At 46.7% G+C, this 23,199-nt stretch overlaps 1 protein-coding gene across 1 annotated transcript in view; it reads right to left on the bottom strand.

Annotated features, from left to right (window-relative positions):
- The window catches only part of ALDH1A2 (aldehyde dehydrogenase 1 family member A2), a 71,137-nt gene that overhangs the window by 6,645 nt on the left and 41,293 nt on the right, over positions 1–23,199 (bottom strand). The window contains exons 6-10 of the mRNA XM_077918426.1: positions 20,008–20,069; positions 17,552–17,680; positions 17,202–17,315; positions 2,785–2,887; positions 346–530 (exon numbers count right to left, since the gene is read on the bottom strand). Of these exons, the coding sequence (XP_077774552.1) occupies positions 346–530; positions 2,785–2,887; positions 17,202–17,315; positions 17,552–17,680; positions 20,008–20,069 (593 nt within the window). The remainder of the gene's footprint in view (positions 1–345; positions 531–2,784; positions 2,888–17,201; positions 17,316–17,551; positions 17,681–20,007; positions 20,070–23,199) is intronic.

The following is a 23,199-nucleotide window of genomic DNA, read 5'->3' as shown; positions in this document are numbered from 1 at the left end:
AGCGTATGTAACCTGAGGTACCACTGTATAGTGTTTTCGCCTGATCTCCTTCTCCCTCCCTCCCTCCCTCCCTCCCTCCCTCCCTCCCTCCCTCTAGTTTCTAGAGTAGTTTAACAATCAATCTCTCTTCACAAGGAACTCTGGGAATTGTAGTTCTTCAGTGGGAACAAGGGTCCCCTAAGAACTCTCAGCACCATTAACAAATTACAGCTCCCAGAATTCTTTGGGGGAAGCAATGAGTGTTTAAAGTGGGATCATGGGCTAATGTGGCCAGTGTTTTTCCAGGACTTGGCATGCACCGTAGAAATGCATTTAGTATCCGGGCCCTGGATACCTTCCCTTTACCTGTGGTCCTTGTTCTGTGGTGGGGTCAAAAGGACTCCCCACCACCCTCCTCTTGGCACGCTCAACGCTCCTCCGAACAAACTCCTCGTAGATGGGCTCCTCCACGTAGATCCGGGAGCCGGCGGTGCAGCACTGGCCTTGGTTGAAAAAGACCCCTTGATGTGCCTGCTCCACTGCGTAATCCACTGCAAAAGCAAGAGAGCCACATGCTGAGGGACCGTTCCCCACATCTGTGGCTCCTGAGCCCACGTCACACACATCCCTCCAAGCTGCAAATAATGCTGCTCAACTTCAAAGCAACAGAACAAAACTCCATTGCTGGGGTGGTGGGCAGACGTTTGAAAAGATCAAAACATCCACACACATGTTATTTGTGTATGCTGCCGTTACTGCAGATGATTCATTCTGTTTTACGTAGGGATTCCTGTAAGAGCAGGGCAGAGATCAAAAAGGTTTCGAGGGCCGTAAGAAAAAACCCACGGCGCTCTGCAGGAGGTCCTGGATGCTAGTTACGACAACAACGGATTAATTAATATTTTGGCCTGCATAATTCAGACTGTGTCAGATCATAAAACCACTGGCAGACAACTCAGAACTCAGCCTGTTGTTGAAATGAAAACTGGGAACTGGCAGCTTTTGTCCAAATATCATAAGAACGTAAAGACAGTCTGCTGGATCATACCAGAGATCCATCGAGTCCAGCATCCACTTCTCACAGTGGCCAAACTGAGGAAGGACCTGTGAGGACAAAAGCAACACTCTCCCCATTTCTGATTCCCAGCATCTAGCACTCAGAAGCATTATTGCCTCTGACTGTGGAGGTAGAGCACAGATAAACACTGGGCGGGGGGAGTATTGTTTTTGTTTGTTACTATCTGATGTATTTTTGTGTTTTAATATTGTAAACCACTGTGTGATCCAAGGATTTAATCTAAGAAAGTTAATAACCCAGCCAGATGGGCAGGGTAAAGGTAAAGATAAAGGGACCCCTGACCAAAAGGTCAAGTCGTGGCCGACTCTGGGGTTGCGGCGCTCATCTCGCTTTATTGGCCGAGGGAGCCGGTGTACAGCTTCTGGGTCATGTGGCCTGCATGACTAAGCCACTTCTGGCAAACCAGAGCAGCACACGGAAACGCCGTTTACCTTCCCGCCAGAGTGGTACCTATTTATCTACTTGCACTTTGACGTGCTTTCGAACTGCTAGGTTGGCAGGAGCAGGGACCGAGCAACGGGAGCTCAGCCCGTTGAGGGGATTCAAACCACCGACCTTCTGATTGGCAAGTCCTAGGCTCTGTGGTTTAACCCACAGCACCACCCTTGTCCCTGATGGGTGGTGTGTAAATAATGAATTTATTATTATTATTATTATTATTATTATTATTATTATTATTAAATAAAATAAATTTAATAAAGAAAAAACAAAATAGCCGTCATAACTAGTTGCTATTGACAGCCTTCTTCTCCCCAAATTCTAATCCGCCCTTAAAGCCATCAGGGTTGATGGCTATCCTTTTCTCTTGTAGGTGTGAGTTCTACAGTTTAACTATGCACTGTGTGAAGAACTGTTTATCTGTCCTGAATTTCCCAGTATTCAGCTTCGCTGGATGTCCTCAAGTGCCCTCATTATGAGAGGGGGAGAAAATCTTCCCTCTGTCCTCTTTATTTGTACCGCTGCACTGCTTGAGATCTGGACCCCCTCCATGCAGACTGAAGGTGTGGGTATGTGAATAAATCATATTTCTTAAAGCTATGGCAGTCTTCTATTTTCCAAAGTGAATGCCCGGAAGCCCCTGGAATCTCACTACCACTCAGCAAAGAGTGGTGATGGTGCTCAACAATATATACACTTGGGGGGGGTTCCCTGATATAATGTATTTTTTAAAGTAATATACACTTTCCCTGGGGATGCGGGTGGCGCTGTGGGTTAAAGCCTCAGCACCTAGGACTTGCCGATCGAAAGGTCGGCGGTTCGAATCCCCGCGGCGGGGTGCGCTCCCGTTGCTCGGTCCCAGCGCCTGCCAACCTAGCAGTTCGAAAGCACCCCCGGGTGCAAGTAGATAAATAGGGACCGCTTACTTGCAGGAAGGTAAACGGCGTTTCCGTGTGCGGCTCTGGCTCGCCAGATGCAGCTTTGTCACGCTGGCCACGTGACCCGGAAGTGTCTTCGGACAGCGCTGGCCCCCGGCCTCTTAAGTGAGATGGGCGCACAACCCTAGAGTCTGTCAAGACTGGCCCGTACGGGCAGGGGTACCTTTACCTTTACCTTTACCTTACACTTTCCCTGACATATACATTTCTGTACATCTTAATTGGTTGGAGGACTGCATCACAAAACTCAGAGAAGCGTTGATTTTGAAGGACATCAGTGAGAGTTATTTACATTACATTATTTGCATTAAAATGTGAACCTTACAAAACCCCTCCCTCGTCCTTACTTACAGTCGGCATCTGCAAAGATAATATTGGGGCTCTTCCCCCCAAGTTCCAGGGTCACCCTCTTTAAGTTACTCCTCCCAGCTGCTTCTTGGATCAACTTGCCAACCTGAGAAGATGAAGGAGAAAAGGCTTGAGAGAGGGGCTCAGAGCAACAGGCAACTCAAGGCTCTAGTGAAATGTCAGGGTCTGGATGGACAATGAGAAGAGGCGGGGAGCTCCAGCCAGAGAACCCCCCCAGGGAAGCCTCAGAAGAGGAAGGCTCCAGGCCAGGGGGATGCTGGGGGGACCTGGGAGAGAGGGGGGGGGGAATGGCTGAATACTGGACATGCAGCAGTTCTGAGTGAGAGAGAGGAAGAAGAGTGAAATATACTCTGAGTCGAGAGTGGATTTCATGCTCTTTATTCCACTCATAGTGGTGAGGAGGAATGGAAGTTCCCCCAGAATGTCTGCTTTATATACATTATTTACACAATGGGCCCCACGTGATTGGCTAATTCAGGGATTCACCTGTTGGCCAATCAGGTTGCGGATTCACATCCACCTGTAGCTGGAATGGTTGGCTCCGTGGACCAATCAGACTGCTGCATTCTGAACCCTATTGTTCCAGGACCAATCTGACTGCTGCCTTGTGGGTCCTATTCAACTCAGTACATAACAAAGAGGATGAAAACACTGCAGACATAGGAAAGACAGTTGGAGGTGGGGACAGTTGGAGGCTGCAACAGATTCATAGGAGCCTGCCAGTCCTACTGTATTCAGCTCCCCTCTTGTCTCCAAGGTCTCAGAGACTTTTGCATGTGGCAGAACAATGGGCCCAGAGGTTTCAAGGGGCCCCTCCCTGGTGGACTGCAAGGAAAACAGCCGGGTGGAGAGGAGGCTTAGGGGGAAGTGGGAGGCCCAGATCGCCAGTTCTGGCTACTGCTTCACCGGGGCCAGTCTCACCTTAGGTTTTTCTGTTTGTATTCTGTTTCCTTGAATAAAGAATCACCTTTACTGCTAGTCTCTGAGTCTCTGGGCTGACCTGCAGCTGAACCAGCCCTGACATGAGATGCAGGTGAAGATGCATAATTATGCTGACATAAGAAACAAAACATTTTGATTCCCAGAAGCAATGGGCAGATAAGAGTGGAGGCAGACATATCAACAACGGGTCTAAGAAGGGACTGAAGTCATCCTGGTCTCTTTGCTCCATACAAGTTCACAGAGATTCCCTGCCTGCCCACACAGTCTAGACACCGGTTAGTCTTTTGACTGTGCAGTCTAAGCGGGGAGATGGGCGTACTGCAAGCAGTCAGAATCAGTGCTCTGTAGTCTCCAACTTTTACTCAAATGTAGGACTGTGGGCTTATCCACACTTTCCTTTTGCCCTACTCTTTCCAGGCAAACATCTGTGCTTAAAACTCCAGGTATGAGCATTTTGTTTTGTTTTGCCCAGGAGTTTTCCCCACAAAAACCCGCTTTTTAGTGCTCAATCAGAGCAAATGTCAGTTTGAGTTTCCGGCAGTGGGTTTTCAAGGGTGCTCAGACATTGAGCTTTTAAGCGTGGGTCATGCCTAGAAAAAGCAGGTGATAGTTAAGAGTGGATAAACCCTGAGATATTTTGACTCTGAGGCAGACATTTTATATGGCAGCCAGCTGCCACACAATAATGGCAGGCAGCAAAAAGCCTCAGCAAAACCAAGCAGAGCTTGCAAGAGCCCTGTGCGCCTATGCAACATCTGCTGCATTGCAATGGAGCCTTTCCTAGGAGAGTTGGCCATATCTGCCTGTTGTCCACTCAGTCATCCTTAATCATACACAAACCTGAGGTAACCCCAACAACCTTGGCTGTAGGCTCAGCTGGGCATATAATGGAAGTCAAGAGTGCCAGCTTGGCCCTGCGACCGTGGGTGCCTGGGGCTGTGGTGGCCCTGGTGCCAAATTTTGTGGGTGTCCGGCCCCTTCATGGGGAATTCTGTGGGTGCTCAGGCACTCAAGGCCCCAGGGAGCCAGCACCTATGATGGAGGTTAATATTGTTAACAACACACACAGAAGTGGGTGGTAGCATGACAGAGAATTAATGAGCCTCTTCTAAGGGATCAGGTGGCATCCGCCAGCATATCAAAAAAGGCATTCCACTACAAGCCAATGCTCATGGAGAGATGACGGACCTCAACACTGCTTTGTTGCTGCCCACACCCTTGAACATGTTCAGATTTTTGCCAAAAGCACACATGCAAAATCAACAAGAGTGGACAACAGAGCTGAACATAAGAAGTGCCTGCTGGGTCAAGCCATTGGCCAATCTAGTCCAGCATCCTGTTCTCACAGAGGCCAGATGCCTACAGTCAGGCCACGAGCAGGACTTGAGCACAGCAGCCCTCTGCCCTCCTGTAATATGAAATGGTCTGGCTTACCAACAGTTGCTTCTTCTTTCCCATCATCACTTGATAATGGGAAATGTGGTAAAAATGACAGCATAAGATGGAGCAAATGCAAAGCAGAGGCAATCTAGCCAAACAGTGCAGCTGGGAGGACAGAGAAGCCCAGTCCCTGGGAAGATCTCCTGTGCAAGCCCCGTTGACCTCAGCAAAGTTTCACTTTAGAGAAAAGCATACACCTTCAGACTTTTCCTTCAGAACTGACTCCATTCAGATGCTTTTGGCCTGAGACATTCTGATGGTTGGAGGAAACTGTTATGTACTGAAGTTCTCACCCTGGGCCAGCAGGGGGATACTGTAGATAGTTATGCAAATAAGGGATTGAAAGTGACGTTCAGTGATTGGATAGTTTTAGAAAATTGTTACAGTTACGTTGTACTGGAGCTCTATATAAGCAGGCTGACTGAACCCTTCAGTTCAGTTCAGTTCTGTTCTGGCCTGTGAATAAACAAGAGCTGTTTGAAGAATCGCTGTGCCGTCTGATATGTTCACCCACAACTTAACAGAAACATATCCCAAGAACACCAAATCATTGTGGGATATTTACAATGCAGTCAAACCAACAATGCATGTTTGCTAGACAGGCACATGATAGGAGCTGAAGCTCACAGAGTTTTCCTGTAAGTTTGCTAGAGAGGCTCCCACTATGCCCAGCCAGAAGTAGGGCAAAGCCATATATAATCTCCTTACCAGGCTGGGCAATTCGTCTTTGCTTTCTGCTCTTTTGCCTCTCTTCACTTTTACTCTTTATCTCATCACCAAGCTATAAATGTGAAGAACAATCTGCCATGTCTGGCCTCCAATGCTCAGACTCCATCTTAAGCTAGACTTAAGCATGCCTATGTAACAGAATTACCATTTTAAGCCTGCCTGAACAAAGCTGCTGTATCTGTTACTTCTCAACAAGTATTCTGAGTGAGCAAATGTTTTTTACCTTTTACAAGACTGTTTATGTGATTGTTGTTTTAAGGGAGAGAAAAGGATAATCAATCCAGTCTGCTTTTAAGCATACTGATTACTTAAACTAAAAGGCTAAAACTGGCCAATCTAAGCTTCCCTTTTAAGTTGCAAAGGGATGCACTCTGCTGAACTCACAAACCTGAGGAAGGAAGGATAACATCTAATAAATATATCCTCTCCTAACATCTATACACATCCCTACAATCATCACAGTGGCAAACACCAAGCAATAAATCAAAGAACTAGTAATCTGTTGCCCCTTCGGTCTGCAACCTCATCCTGTCAACTGTTTCTATTTTTATTTATAAAATACCTCGGTTTCTTTCCCAGCCTTTCAAAACCACTAAATGCTCAAAGTGACACACAACGAAATCTAAACCAATCACATTTTCAGATCACAGCTAAAAACTCAATGAATGAAAAGCCAGCCAAGAGCAGTCGTGCAGCAAAACAATCCAGAGATGTTGCAAAGGCAACAAGAGGAAGCCCCAAACACCTTTGCGAAGAGAGAGATTTCCACCTGTCCGGGAAGGGAGTTGGATGAAGAGGGAGGCAACTTTGTTTTCCCAGGGAAGGAGCTCCTCAGAGTGGCTGCCACAGTAAATTGAGGGTGGGGATCTGATATCACCTGAATTATGGGACTACGTAACAGAGCTAGCTCAGTAAAGGAAAGTGCTCAGATCAAAGCCTCTCTAGATATAAGCTTAATGAGTGTTGCAATTCATCTGGGAGAATATGTGCTCTAACTCCAATGCTACTCCTCTCCTCTCTTCAAGGACTACTCACTAATTATTTGATTATTCCGTATTTTTACCCTGGGCAGGGGTGAGGGAAGCTTTGCAGAGAGAAAAGGCAGTTCTTTCCAGTTTTCAGTTTGGAAAGGGTTGCAAAGGGAGGTGTGTGTTGGCTTTTATGTCTTCTGCACTGCTCACTTGCTTCCTCCTTCCCATCTCTTGGCTCGCCCAATGAACTCCCCACAGACAGCCAGTGCAGCCCAGGAGGGGAATGCCAGGGGAAAGGTCTCTCCCCCATAGACAGTGGAGCCAAGACGTTTCATCAACAGGAATGTTGGCACCAGCATCCTCCACTCCTCAATCCCCACTTGGAATAGGTTGTGAGACAGTGGCTGGAGGGGAGGATCATTCTCTGCATAACCCAAGAGGGACCAGAACTCTGTGTGCCACAAGGACCTGCAACAATATAATCTCTGTTGGTGGCAAGGAAAAAATAGGTATATATACATTTATAGGTATAGGGACATGATTTAAAATTCGGATGGTATGCATGTCTTTGGTATGGGAAGGTGAAAATCTATAAGAGTTTTATGAATCACATTCTTAGGAAAAATCTGTATAGAGTTTGGAAGAAACATAAAAATCTGTTGGAAAGAAAAACACCTTTATTTATGGCTATTTCCCATCAGAGCAATTACAATTAAGAGAGTTAATGTGGATATACAGTGGTACCTCGGGTTAAGTACTTAATTCGTTCTGGAGGTCCGTTCTTAACCTGAAACTGTTCTTAACCTGAGGTACCATTTTAGCTAATGGGGCCTCCTGCTGCCACTGTGCCGCTGCTGCACAATTTCTATTCTCATCCTGAAGCAAAGTTCTTAACCCGAGGCACTATTTCTGGGTTAGTGGAATCTATAACCCGAAGCGTCTGTAACCTGAAGTGTCTGTAACCCGAGGTATCACTGTACAATGGGCAACTGTAACTGTAGACAATGGGCGACTCTTCCCTGTAACTGCTGGAATTTACATGGGGGAACCCAAACTGAAATCAATGGAAAACCAAGTTATTGCTACCTTGCAATATCACCAGTTACATGATATGTTTAAATTAGATAGATAGAATGGATTTTTGGACCAAAGTTCACAATTTGAAATGGAACTCTTGCAAAATAAGGATAAACCTTTGTCTAAAATGTATAATCTTCTATTAGAACGGGAAACAAAAGACGAGCTTGTTAAAACTTCAGTGACACACTGGGCAAATGATATAGGACACAATATAGATCTCAACCTCTGGGAGAAACTCTGGAAAAGCAACCTGAAATTTACAGCATGCTACTCATTGAAAGAGAACTACCTGAAAATGATTCATAGATGGTATTTAACTCTGAGTAGGTTGGCTAAGATTTATAAGACAGAATCAGATAAGTGTTGGAAGTGTAAAGAAGTGGAGGGAATGTTCTTCCACAAGTGGTGGACATGTAAAAAGGTAAAAGGGTATTGGGAAATGATTTATAATGAATTGAAAAAAATGTTCAAAATTACGTCCGTCCCCGTCCCCCCCCCAAAAAACACAGAGTTCTTTTTGCTGGGGATAACCCAGAGTGAAATTCCCAGATGCCAGAAAAGGTTACTTACGTATGCAACAACTGTGGCCTGTGTTTTGTTAGCCCAAAAATGGAAAGTGAGCGAGGTCCCAACTAAAGAGGATTGGTCGAAAGCATATGCACAACTTGCAGATGTAACATATAGAATAAGAGAGCAAGGAGAACATACATTTAAAGAAGATTGGAAAATGCTTACTGAATATCTGGAAAATAACTGTACAGCTGAAAACACTGACAGCATTAAGATAAATTCAACAGAGTAAATAATATTTGATGGATGTAAAAGTGTAAAATTTATTTGAATGGTTCTAGTAATATATGCAAGGATGTATGATATGTAAAATGAACCATAGAAAGAGAGGAAGGGAGGCCACTGGATATTTTAGAGTTTGTAAAATGTTTATTTGAAATTGTAAAACAGAAAATGTAATAAAAATTATTACAAAAAAGGAGGAAAATAGGTATAAAAAAAGACTTCCTGGATGCCGGGATACAAGTTTGGGGCAAGTACTCTTTGGCAAGAGAACCCCATTAGAGATTTTAACATCACAAATTATGCTGCAAAGTGAAACGTGGAAATATAGGCTATTCGACTTTTAAAATATGCTCTTGTGAGTTCCAAAACTTCTCTTTTAGCATAGAAAAGACCACACATTTGGTAAGTTAAAGATTGTTTACTTACAAACTTTCCAAAGGTCAGATTCATGTGCTTTTTCATACATCAATCAGTAAAATGTGGGTTAGCTACAGTGGTGAAAGTTCCTAAATTAGTGGTATAGGAACTCAGGCTTGTTAGAGCCACGTGGTCTGAGCTTGGTGCAACCAGCTCAGACCTCTTTACACACTGAGCTTCTCAGGTTTACCTTTCTCTCAAGGTGTTGGGGAGTGACCTAGTTAAGCCTAGCAGGACAGCTTACTCTATAGTATTAACCCCTTAATGCATTAATTAGACTTAAAATATTGGACAAATTTTGCTTAAAATAGATATATAGATATATAACCTTCTGTCCTCTATAAAAATGTGATTTTTTTTAAAGTTCTGCTTGGGTCACTCACAAGGGGCAAATGTATTGCTTTTTTTTTTTTTTGGCAGGGGTGAGGAAAGGAAGTCAAAGGGGATTTTGTGTTTATGTTTTTATTTCACTTGTATATGTAAAATAGAAAATGCAAAAATAAAATTTAAAAAATGTCTTTCATTTTTCTTTTGTCTTCTCAATTACTAAATAATAATCCAGCTAATTTAAAGTACATTGAAAGGGCCAAATAGCTTAGACTTGTTCTCTGTGATTATTCATGTACTGCTCTTCACTGGATGTGGGAAAAAAACCACCTTAAGGCCTTACAAAATATTGTTGTCATGTGTTGTTAACAAAAGAACATACCGTATTTTTTGCTCTATAAGACTCACTTTTTCTCTCCTAAAAAGTAAGGGGAAATGTGTGTGTGTCTTATGGGGCGAATGCAGGCTGCGCAGCTATCCCAGAAGCCAGAGCAACAAGAGGGATTGCTGCTTTCACTGCGCAGTGATCCCTCTTGCTGTTCTGGCTTCTGAGATTCAGAATATTTTTTTTCTTGTTTTCCTCTTCCAAAAACTAAGTGTGTCTTGTGGTCTGGTGCGTCTTATAAAGCGAAAAATATGGTAATTTGTTTTTAATTTGCTTTCTGGTGTGTGTGTTTTATTTTAAGTAGTCTGTTTTGGAGTTGCTTAAGGGGTTGTTTTGTGGCTGAAAGGAAGGTTAACTATCAAAACAAACATAAACTGCAAACAAGGATCTTGCAGGTATGAGAATATTCTCAGGTTCCTCTGTCAAAGCCTAACTCCCCATGCAAAGCGCGCAAACACACACACACACACACACACACATACACACACTCCCCGATTCTGCAGATGTGGGGTTGTTTGCCGCACAAACACACCACCTGGCTGCAGATTGGCATGGAGAAGAGTAAACTGTGCTTGTCAGTCCTTGGCACACCCCAGAAGAAACTCCTTGGCCCAGATGAGCCAACCCAGCAGCACACAGAGATGTACGGGTCTGGCAGGTCCTCTCAGCTCATTCCATATCACAGCTGCATTTCAGAGCATGGTCAGGTGTTGGTCATCTTTGATAGCATGGTGCCCTGAGTGAGGCCAAAATTTGGCGTCCCCAAATGGATCTTCTCAGTGATGGATCTTCTCAATTTCTGCCCCGTTGGCTCTGTGTGGGGTGCACCACCCTAAAACCAGCCCTGTCTCAGGGATCAGCTTTCAGGACTCCCCCAAGCTACCAGGGCTTACAAATGGCACAGAAGGCCTGTGTGAAGAAGACCTTGCATTGCTTTATGACTGGATCACATTCACTCCATTTTTGATTTGTGTGTCGTCTTCCCACATTGCTGGTGACCCAAAACATTTCAGTGCCCAGAGTGACAAGTCCAAATGGCACCTCTTGCCTTCACCAGGAAAGTCCTCCATAAATCCCAGTGGTGCTGGTACACCTATCCATGAGGCAGACTGAGGCAGCCGCCTCAGAGGGCAGAAACCAAGGGACATCTCTGTGGGTACCCCACCATCGCCGCCACCAGAGAAGCAAGGAGAAGCATCTGGAGTGACTTCTGGCTTCCAGTGGGCTCCTGCCAGAACCTGGAAGCTGCATTAGGGGTGGCAAGGAGGGGTGACACACAGTGCGCGCACATAGCAGTACCCTTTCACTTCAGGTGGTGAAACAGGACAGGCCACCCTGTTGTGTAGAATTCGTGGTGGACTCTTTGCCCTATGGCTCCATTTGGCCTGTTTCCTCTTAATGCAGAGGTAGCCAGCCTTGGTGCCATCTGCATTTTGTTGGATCACAGCTCCCACTGCCCCTGACCATTGGTCATCCTGGCTGCTGGGGCTGCTGGGAGTTGTAGTCCAGCAACATGCCAAGGGCACCTGGGGGAAAGTTGGTCTAGGCTATGAGCAACGATACCAACAACCATTTTAATCTGAAATGTAGCATTTATTCAGCACAGAACAGAGGTGGGGAAGATTTGTGGGCTCCGTGCCACTTCTGCTTTCAACAGGGCCAGTCCAATTTGCCCTGCCCCTCCACAAGTTTTGGAATCTGAGTGTTCTTCTGAGAACTTTTGAGAGAAACCAAAGAAGTTAAGTAAAAGTGAGCGAAATGTCTCGCAGGGTTGATCTGGAAGGTCCTTGCAGGCCTTTAGTGCAAAATCCTCTTGGATGAGAAAGGAGAACTAACACAACAGGGTCTGGATCCTGCAGCATGATATCCATCTCACTTGGGGGGGTGTGTCAGCTGCTGAGCAAGACAGGATCAGTGGTAATACAGCTGTTAGCTGCAAACATTTGCTTGGCATGACTCAATCCTGGACTCTCCTGTAGTTTGCTTTGATGGCCTCGCCCGGTATCTTGTTGACTAATGATGAGCTCATGCTTTGTTAAACTCACAGCATAAAGAAAACACCCGAGTTGCAAGCAAATCAGGCAAGATGCTTCCTTGGGCTTTTGACTGAAGTTGTTCAACCTAAAGATCTTTGGGCCCAAAGCGCTCCCTCTCTCCCTCTCCCCCACTGATCTCCCTCCCTCATTAAACTAGGGATCTAACTTGTTTGCTTGGGTGTGTTTGTTGCATCAACCAAACCTTCATCTTTCCTTTCACTGATACAGACCTCAGTATGTTGGAACAAATGTTAGATGTTTCATTATCTTCAGTTTCTGCCTGGGAGACTCTATATGGAGACAACAATGTGGTCAGCTTGGAACAGAAGTAACCGCTATGGCTGATTTTACCTAGAATGCAGCCCAAAGCAAATCTGTAGCCCACTTCACACCCAAGGAAAAAGGCGTGTGAGCTTCCCTAAACATCATCCAGCGACTGACTGCTGTCCCAGGTTATTCATGCTTTGCCCCAGGTCCCTTTCAGTGTATAAGAATTGTCTTGGTGGAGGAGATCAAGGTTAGTCTAATCCTGATATACACACAAACAAGGCACGGGAAGGAGGCCCATCCACTGGTTTTTGCTCCTGGTGTCAGGTATAATCTGAGGAGCACTGCCTTGGCACATGGAGGTTCTGCTTAGCTACCATGACTTACAGCAGCCTTTACTGCCAAATGTTTGGACTGCAACTCCCATCAGCCGCAGCTATTGATAGACCAAGGCTCTTCCATTAATGTCTCCAATTTGTTTCTACAGCCATCTAGGCTTGGAACAGGACAAACACTGAAGGAGCAAAGAGAAGGAAGGAGGGATCCAGAGTCGAAAGCAACATGATGCTGAGATGCTGGTAAAAGACTCTCCTGCTCCACATATTCCCCAGAGGACTTTGAGGCATCTGGCTATTGGGACTGGCATAGAGCCCCACCCAGACACTTCTAAAGTTGTTCCCAGACCTGAGATTCCATTTGGTTTGTTGCCTGAGGGCTCACTGACATTACATTGCCTATATTCTGCTTTCTCTTCATCCTTGATAACTGGATGCTCATTTAACAAGGGGCAGAGAGGTAGGAAGGCAAGTGAAGCCATACAGGGGATGAAAACACTCAAGCAGCCCCAGGAATACCACTCCCTCTTCACTTCCCAAGGCCAACGCGATAGCACCCCAGAGCTAAGTGTTTGCTCGGAAGTAGGGGAAAGAGATTTTTGGAGATGATGATGAAGCAGTAAAGATCTCCAAGGACGTGCTCTGTGGGGAGCTGGCTTCAGGCACCAGGCCGATTGGCAGGCCAACTCTGCTTTACAAAGATGTCTGCAAACATGACATGAAGGCTGGCAACATTGATTGTGCCATGTGGGAATTCCTTGCAGATAACCGCAGCACCTGGAGGTAATCAGTCTGATTGTGTATCCACAGCAGTGACCAAAGGAGGAATGACCTCTGGGAGGAGCACAGAAAGAAAAAATGCCATGGTGCATCTGCACAGGCACAACTGGACGCCTTCATCTGCCCCAGTTGCAAAAAAACATGTCTTTCCCACATCGGTCTCTACAGCCACAGCAGGCTATTTGGGCTAGTAGCCACTGAGAGCGTTATGCTCCATGGATTGGTCCAATTCCCATTTAGAAAAAGTACACGTTGGTAGCCATTGTACACCTTGCAAGAGTGAATGCCATCATTTAACTCTGAGTTGTGCAGAAAAGTCCCTCCTTTAGACTGTCCCGAATCTTCCACCATTCAGCTTCATGGAATGATCCCATTTAGTTCTTGCACTATGGAGAGAAGGAGAAAAACGTCCTTCTTTCTCCACACCCGTTTCTTCTACATCTGAGGGCTCTGTGACTGATCTGAGGCTCGGGGGGGGGGGGAGCATGGAGTGTGGAGCACACATTTTGCTTTCCTTTCTCCCAAAGGCAGCATTTGGGCCTCAGCCTTGGTGCTTACAGAAACCCAGCGTTTTTGCAGAGCTGTCCCTAATGAGCCATGGCAGCATGAAACACAAGCGATGGGGGATTGTGCAGAGAAGCGATCCATGACGGGCGGGTTCGTGTAAGAAGTTGCCTGCCTGCAGGCTGGGGGGGACCGTCTCCCCGCTGCATCCCCACCTGGGAGAGGTGAGCCGTGAATGGGAAAAGAGGCGGGGTGCTGGGACGGGGAGAGCACATCAAAGGCTCCACAAAGATCTGACATATGGTCCATCTCCCAATCTCCCCCCACCACCAAACAGTCATTATTCAGGAGTTGGAGGATGACCAAAAAAAGTTAGCTGGCAATGCCCATGTTGTTTTACAAGCAGCAGGGCTGCAAACTCTTCATCCTAAATGCATGTGATTTATCAGCAAAGACTGAGATGCTAGAGGCACTTGTCTGGGAGTGAGCTGGTCTGTGTTTACCAGAAACTTCTTCTGAGTAACAGGTATAGAATTGGGTGGCACAGATGAAAGATTTCCATGGGCCTCAAGTCCCCACTTTTCTGTATGTTTCTCCCTGCAAACTCCAGTACTCAGATGGGCTCCTGATCCCTCCACCTTAGGTGGTGAAGCTAAGGACAGGGCTTTCCTTGTTGTGGCACCTCCTCTATGAAACAGCTTGCAGAGCAAGTTCCTTCACAGTTTCAGGCAGCTGGCAAAGACCTGACTTTTCAAAAGGGTCTTTAGTTGTGTACTTTTTGCTATTCTTGTGTTGCTTGAATTTGTCAAAGAGGCTGGATTAGTTGCTTGTCCTATCAATTTCAATGTATTTTTTAGATCTTTTAAAAGTCAATAGTGCATACATCTGTGTTACTCTGTTTTTATTGCTGATTGTTAGCTGTGCTCAGTCTCTTTGGAGAAACAGTAAGGAGGTTTAAAAAGAAAAAGGTACTTTTTTTTAAAAACAATTATACAGTATATACAAGTATCCCATTAGAGCACATGGGTCTCTGTATTGTTCATGTGAATGGGTATTGCACAGATGCACACAAATTATATGATACAGCTGAGATTGTTGTTGTTGTTGTTTAGTCGTTTAGTCGTGTCCGACTCTTCGTGACCCCATGGACCAGAGCACGCCAGGCACCTCTGTCCTCCACTACCTCCCACAGTTTGGTCAAACTCATGCTGGTAACCTCAAAAACGCTATCCAACCATCTCGTCCTCTGTCGCCCCCTTCTCCTTGTGCCCTCCATCTTTCCCAGCATCAGTGTCTTCTCCAGGGAGTCTTCTCTTCTCATGAGGTGGCCAAAGTACTGGAGCCTCAGCTTCACGATCTGTCCTTCCAGTGAGCACTCAGGGCTGATTTCCTTAAGAATGGATGCATTTGATCTTCTTGCCGTCCATGGGACTCTCAAGAGTCTTCTCCAGCACCATAATTCAAAAGCATCAATTCTTCGGCGATCAGCCTTCTTTATGGTCCAGCTCTCACTTCCATACATCACTAACAGCTGAGATTAGGGATGTCCAACAGGTCGATCACGATCTACCAATCGATTGTGGGGCATCCCTGGTCGATCCTGGTCATTTGCGTGATTCTGATCTCTCCCCCCCCCCCCCGAAAAAAAGCTCAGCAACTTTGGTCAATCCAATCCACTGTCAGTTTTTTATAGTGGGAGTAGATTGCAGTCTCTTGGGAGTTGGACATGCCTGGCTTAGATGTCACAAAAGATGACAGGCTTGCTGTTCCCCACTCAGTGACCCTGACTTCCAGCTCTAGCCCTGACTATCATCCTAATCAAATACTGGAAACAAATAAATCTGTGTGCATTCATGAAAAGAAGTAGTGACTGGCAATTGGTAGCCCAAGCTGCAAACCCTGTGGTTCCAAACTAAGGTCTTCAGTGGCAGAGTGCTGTTTGCCCCCACCAGCCGTTTGGGGGCGGAGATGTCCTCCCCAGCGTGGATGAAAAGCCAAGCCAGAAAAGATTTCAGAAGTTTGAGGCAGGCCTTACCAGGAAGCTTGTTTATGGGCCTGAATCTGGCAAACTTTGCCAGACTTTCTATTGCCTGTTAACAAGACCTCTTTTAATTTTCCTAAAATATCACTCGCTGCTCCCAGTTCCTGGAGGTGGCGGCATATAAATTTTGAAAGCAGGAGTAAACCCATTCTTCAGGTTGTGCAAGGGATATCCAACGGATACAAGCAGGAGAAAACAAAACATTTCCACCTTTATGTTAACAAAGCCAGGCAGCCTTCATTAGTTCTGAGAAGCCCACTGCTCTGCAGAACAGCTGATCTTACATTACTGGTTTGAAAGTGTTACTACATCGACTTGCTGTTACAAGAATTCCACAGAACAGGAAATAAAAAACAATATGGAACAGTTTACACTCGCGTTACATTAAAATGTTCCAGCTGTTCCCACTTTAGGTTCTTAGAGAATTGCTTTTTTTCATCTCTGTAACGCTTTTCACTTCCTATTAGTAAGGCTCTTAAAGGCAGGTATTGAGTTAGGACAAAATCCACAGCATTTTGAGTTTAAACGCCTATTAGAAATGAAAGCCCGCTGGAATGACGCTAAAAATTTATTTTGGCTACAAGAGACAATTCTGAAACCAAATCCATCTGTATTTTTTGTCCTGCAATCAGGAGTGCATCCTGCATGAGAGTCTCTTTAACTGAAATATAGGCCACATAAAGCTACAAAATCTGTCAATGGAACTTGACTCTGTCTTTACCAGACTCTCCAGAATGCTCCAATATTGGTGTCAACAGGTAACAGCCATCTGAGGGAGCCTTTGTAGGGTCTATAGCGAAGGGGCCCCACCTTGGGCACAATCCAGGGACAAGCTTATCTTCATTCTTTTTATTTTTATTTTTATTTTACTTTTGTATGCTGCCTTTCCAAGAAGCACTCTTTTGAGGTGGCCGATGTATTAAAGTTCAAAACACAACACTAAACAAAGGAAACACCTGAAATCCTCTCTATGAAAGCTCATGGCCTGCAGCCACATTTATCTGTCTCTTCAAACCAAACAGGAGTTCCATTAAAAACCACAGCAACCAAGAGAAGCTCCACCTCTGTAAAGACCCTCTCGGGCTAAGGACTCTTCTTCAGGGCCTTTGGGAAAAGTGGAGCACGCCAGACCTCCAGAGGCTGTTGGCTAAGGACTTCTGCAAAGCCCCACTGAAATGGGCAGGCCTGTGGCACATCTCCCAGGCAGTTCAGCAAGGACTTCCTGGAGGTGATGCTCTGCCCTGGCCTTAACTGGGAAAGTGAATCTCCACCACAGGCACCAGCATGCCTTGTTGGGTGTACCATTTCCTTCTGAGGTGAAGCCAAACACCCTCTAGAGCACCCACTTACCTCGGTGGATCCAGTGAAGGCAATCTTATCAATCCCCACGTGAGAAGCAATCGCTGCGCCGGTGGTGGGTCCAAATCCTGGCACGATATTGACCACTCCGGGTGGGAACCCAGCCTGTTGCAACAACAAAGAGAGGGAAGGGGGAGGGGCAAGCTGTGTAGGGTGAATGGACCACACACAAGCCAAGCTGGGCAGCTCCCTGGATGACTCAGTGCTATTTATCTAGAAAAAGAGGTGCCAGAACTCACCATGAACCCCTCCCTTGCTCTCTTAAAACTGAGTTGCAGAACTGAGTTCCGGCAAGGCCTGGCTCAAAGAAAGCCCGGCTCTGACCCCGCTGCTCTGCTCACCTCCTTGATGAGGGCTCCCATGTGGAGCGCGGTCAGCGGCGTTTGCTCTGCCGGCTTGATGACGATGGTGTTGCCGCAGCAGAGAGCAGGTGCAATCTTCCACGCAAACATCAGCAGGGGGAAATTCCACTGAAGGAAAGAATGCAGCCATTATTACTAAGGCAGCCACATGACCCAAGAAATCCTAGCTGCTCGAGTCCTCTGGAGGGCAAAAGGGTTGCCAAAGGCGGTTTTAGCTTATCAACCCACCAGTGATATTTATTTACTTATTTAGTCCATTTTAAAGAACAAGGTGGAGAACATTAGAGCTACATCAACCTGCTCCAATGTTTGCATTCCTCTTCCCTCCCTGGTCCTTTTTTCCTTTTGTATCATGTCTGTTAGATTGTGCTTAGAAAAACTGTAAGTGCACAGTAATCATGCAGTGCCAATGTGTCGTTCCACTTCTGCAGCCTGGAATGCCTCTGGTTTGACCAGAATACAAAAGCATCATCATCATAATCATTGTTTAAAAAATGAAAAGCAATCTTCCTAAAACTGGGCTTGGCCAACTGATGTCCTTGGATACTTTACATCTACTGTAACTATTGTGTGCTCCACATACAACATCCCACAATTAAATGTACACAGAAAAATCAAAAATCAAAGCCAGACTTCCTAAGTGAGGCTTTGCAGGTGTAGACCACGTTCCTCTAGCCTAGTACTGTGTTTCCCATAGTGGCCAACTGTGCAAGGCATGAGGGCAATAAACCCTACCCCCACCCCGCTGCCTCTGAACATGGGGCTCCCTTTAGCACTCATGACTAACAGCCACTGATCTACTTCTCACTTGTGGCTCATGGCTATGTGGCAAGGGGTCCATCATCACTCTTGTGACAGCAAATTCCATATGTTGGTTCTTCTGCTCTTTTCAAACAGGCACTAAAATACACGAGGCTCTGATATTCGTCAGAACTACTACTGGGGATATTTTGGCTAACTATTTGAATGATAACTTATTTAAACACCCCTGGTAGGGGGTGTCACTAGGACCCCTATTGCTGTGCAGTCCTGTACAAACACAGATTAGAAGGCTTAGCTGTGCTGATTTTAATCGGAGCTGGCACTGGGCTTCAGGACTCTGGGTTGACCTTGGCAGTTTCCGAGCAACTTGCAAACTTTTGTTTTAAAATGCTCATTAAGTCTGTGGGGTTTTGTAGCAGCAGATTACAGTTTGAATGCTTCTGCATGGACTCTCTGGTTTTAACAGTGAGAAGCCATTCCAAATCAAGAAATGCAGTTACTAAAGGGAAGCTGGTACACTGTTGTGCCACTTTAATGGGGGACATGATGGACTTCTTGTAGGGATGCAGACCTTGGCCTGAGTAGCACAATCTCTCGAGCCAACCCTTTGAACTCTGTGGGGCCCTGGAGCTGGTGGATATAGCAGAGATGCCCTCTGCAACATGAAGCTGTACTGGATTATGCACTCTCCCCACCTCCCCAATCATGCAATAGAGGTGATGGAAGTCTGTGGCCTTTGCGTTTCCTCTTTTCCTGCTCTGAGTCTGAAGCTTTGAATCCTGGAGAAACCAGCTAGACAAGCTAGATGTCTCTGCATCAGGAACAGGCACATCAACCAGGGGCATCAGATACAAAACTGCCCGGGGGGAAGCTGTTCTTTCTGTCACACAATGGAAACTACTCTGTGTTAGTCACCTGCCCTTCCAGACCAACAATAAATATGACGGACTAGGTGGTGGAGGTCTGGTTGGAAAGACACGCTTGCCCTACCCCTGCCTAGCAAAACGGCTGGACTGAGCCAGCTCTAGCAGTGGAAGGGTAATCCAGATGAGGAGAAGATGTTATATCCATCTCCTGCTGGAAGGGGGACACCAGGGGCCCTCTCTGGTGGGGGGCACTCCTCTTCAGCAAACTCCTCAATAGCCCCTTTTGCCCAATGAAAGGGACCAGTTCTAGGAAAGTATATTATATTGTGGAGTTTTCTGCCCTGCTAAGGGCAAGAAGGAAAAAGATGAAGAACCTGAAAATTATCCTCCCTGGATCCCTGTTACGCTGCAGTTTGGAACAGGAGAGATAAAAAGATCCTGCTGGATTGAAAGGGGGGCTCCACTTCCTCCCCATTGTGCAAACATCTCAATTGGCTGACAGCCGCCTGATGCTAATGCCGTGTTTTGCTTTGCTCTCTCCAGTCCTGGGAATTCTGTGACTGGAGGCCTCACCTCCCTAATAATGCAGCTCTAAAACTCTATTAGGATGTGCAAATAAGCACTGGTAGGGCGGCTGTTAAAGATATGTCAACAATGTGCGCTCAGTTCCGCCTGCCTCCCCCCTCACCCCATTGCCCGGTCTCCCATAATGAAAAACACGCCTTGCTGAAGCCTGGGGCTTATGGGCCTTTTCAAGGGAGCTCATTCCAGTGAAAATAAATATGAGGTGCGAGCACAGATACTCACAGGGATGATCTGTCCACACACACCGATGGGCTCATGTCTTGTAAAGGTGAAATAATCTCCGTCTGAAAGAGAGGAGCCTGGTTACTCTCAGAAGCACTTGGGCCAGGCAAGCCACACAAAAAGAAAGGAAAATCCAAGGGGGAAGAGGTTGAGACAGCTTTGATGGGTGGGACTATATATTTTTTAAAGCTACCAAAGCATTACTGGAGAACATTCAGCCTGGGAACTTTGGAAGCACCAATTCATTTGCTGTGTACTAAATGAATGGATCACAGAATCACAGAATTGTGGGGTTGAGAGGGATCCAAGGGTCAATAGTCCACCCTCTGCAATGCAGGATTTACAGCTACGGCATCCGTGAGAGATGGCCATTCAACTTCTGTTCAGAAACCTCCAAAGAGTCCACCACCTTCCCAGGTAGCCTGTCCCACTGTTGAGCAATGCTCACTGTCATTAAGTTCTTCCTTCAGCGGTGCTGCTTTGACCCCACAGTGTGGGTGCCATGAACCTTGAGGCGCGGCGCATGTGCATGCTCCAATGCCACATCGGCAACTGAGCTGGGGCCTGCACCACAGACACACCCCAGAAGCATGTCCATGGTCACAGCAGAAGCCCAGTTGCTGCCATGGTGCCAGAGCGCCAGAGATAAGGCAGCAAAGTGCAGGGCCAGCATGCGGGGGTGGGGGCAGAGGCAGGGCACCCACAGCAAAAGTTTTGAGGGTGCCCAGGCCCCCAGGTCCCCCTGGAGGTGGCACCAGTGTTCCTAATGTTTAGTCAGAGCCCCCTTTCTTGTAATTTGAATCCATTGGTTCGGGTGCTACCCTCTGGAAGAGAAGAAAACAAGCTTGCTCCACCTGGGTTTGCAGAATATCTTCCTTTTGGGTGCTTATCATTCTGCATCATCTCCCTAGCTAAAAGGTCCACGTTCATCGGCCACCAAGTTCAAGTGTTGCAGAAGAGGCTCTGAGGAGCTTCTTCCAGGGTGCGCAGTCAGATTGCAATGCACGCCAGGGTGATGCTGCTGGCTTTCCTTGCTGCCTCATCTGAACTTACAGAGTGCCCCACAGAACAGACCCTATTGCCTCTCCCCTCTGCGTGGTGATGCGTTTCAGCAGGGAGGAGAGGGACATAAGGAGAAACTGGGACTGCCCTACCATTAGACACTGTGAGACAGCTGCCTCAGGTGGCAGATGCTGAGGGGTGTGTGTGGAGCAGAGCGAGCTGTGGCTGGCACAACACCTGTCCTGCACCCTCTAAGCTAGCCTTCTCTACCTCCCTATGGTGCAGTGCAGGATACAATCCCATCTCAGTACTGAGATGCACTCCAACAGCCAGTCCAGCTGGCAGCTTCTCTACACTGAATTTTTTGTTTGGGGGGGGGACCTCCCCAGAGCTAGAGCCCTGCCAGATCAGACCAAGGATCCATCTAGCTTTCTTTTGCCCACAGTGACTAGTCAAACACTTCCACAGACAGGGCTTGAAGGCAATAGCTTGCCATAGGTAGACTTCCTCTGAATATGGAGGTTCTGGGTAGCCCTTGTGACTAATAGCTATGTGTAGCCTTATCCTCTTCCATGAATTTATCTAATTCCCTTTAACTCCTACAAGGGACACTAGGCAGGCTCAAGTGGATCAAGAACTGGGTCTTCCACCTCTTTACATTTTTGGCAAATGCTAACTATAATGTGAGTGGGTCCTCATTGGTCTCCCCTGCTTCAACAACCACGGCTCCCAATGCGTACAGAGAACTCGGGGGGGGGGTGCTTACATGAATTTAGCTCCAGTTTGGGCTCAGTTCCCACTGCTAAATGAATGCTCTTTGTGGCTGGGTGCCCACAACTGATTCACTAACTTTGCAACAGCTGACAGCGGAAGCAGTTTTGTGTTAGCAAATTAGCCATAACAGCTTCCTTTCATCATAGAATATATAAAACTTATGAAAGTTTAATAAGCTGTTTAATCTCACACTGAATCCGCATGCACGTATCAGGACAGCTGCCAGATTCAGCAGCATTTGCACTCTGGATAGGCAGATTCTAGAGGGACTGAAGGAAGACAAGCAGGAAAAGGGGGAATTTGGTGTCCAGGTCTGGGCCCTTGAGCCAAAGGGCACCCTCTTCCTTACTCTTAACCTGCAAAGGCTGGAGGGTGGGTGTGCTGAAACGTGACAAACAACAATGTACAATATATATATATGCACACTTAACAACATTTTAAGAAACACCCTTCCCTCCAGTCTCCCTGAAAAGCAAAACTGGGTCAGGGATTTTCCAGGGAACCCCAAAAGAGCAGCAGCGTGTAGGATCACCAGGGCTAAGTCCATTAGAAGGACCTTCTGGATCAGTGCCAAGGGGGCTGGGCAGGCACGGTGGGCTCCATTTGTCTTCCGCCCCTCAGCCCACCCCCAGCAAGGGAACGAGCGTGCACCCACCCACACAAACACACACACGAGCGGTATGGAGACGCTCCACTGCTGTTGTGACCAGAAACGGGAAACACATACAGAGATGCAACAGGCAACCTCCTTCTCAGTGAGCAAGTCTCTTGTCCCCATTGGGAAAAGTGAGTGATCCAATCAGACCCAATGCAACATCACCTCCACCAGCAAAGACTAGCTGGTGGGAGAGCAAGGAGCAAACAATGAATTTCACGGAGAGCTACAGTGGGCAGCCTCCTATTCTCTCTGTTTGGGCACACAGGAGCCTTTGATTCTTTCTTTCCTTGCTGCCTTGTAGTTCCACACTGGTACCTCCCACAGCAGCTTTTAGGGGTTCCTGGAGTTCCCCACAGGCTTTGGATGTGTCACTCGCTCAGTACGCCAGGAGTCCGCAGCTAAGGCTGGCAAGGGACACATCAAGATTTACTGGGGCTGGTTGCATTTTGGGGAGGCATCTGTGCAAACATCTGGTCATAATAAAGGGATGAATCCAGAAAGCATCCTGGTTTCTAAACATAGTTTTCAACTTGACTTTGATTAGAAACAAGCCCCTTCTCTAGCTTGCTGAATTTCTTCACCCTGTTCCGTTTGCTCCACAGAACGGGGTGGGGTGAGTGGGAGAAAGACAGATCAGTGCGGAGCTCCAGACTGACCAGCTGGGGATTTGCTTTTGCTCCGTGTGATGTTTCCAAGGCCCTGGAAGGAGACTAATAAAGATAGGCCCGTTATCAGTGAAGTGGGAGCAAGGAGGAGCC

Source organism: Podarcis muralis, chromosome 14 (assembly GCF_964188315.1).
Source record: "Podarcis muralis chromosome 14, rPodMur119.hap1.1, whole genome shotgun sequence".
NCBI classification, from domain to species: Eukaryota; Metazoa; Chordata; class Lepidosauria; order Squamata; family Lacertidae; genus Podarcis; species Podarcis muralis.
The sequence above is the reverse complement of the archived record's forward strand: the minus strand, read 5'-3'. Positions and strand labels throughout refer to the sequence as shown.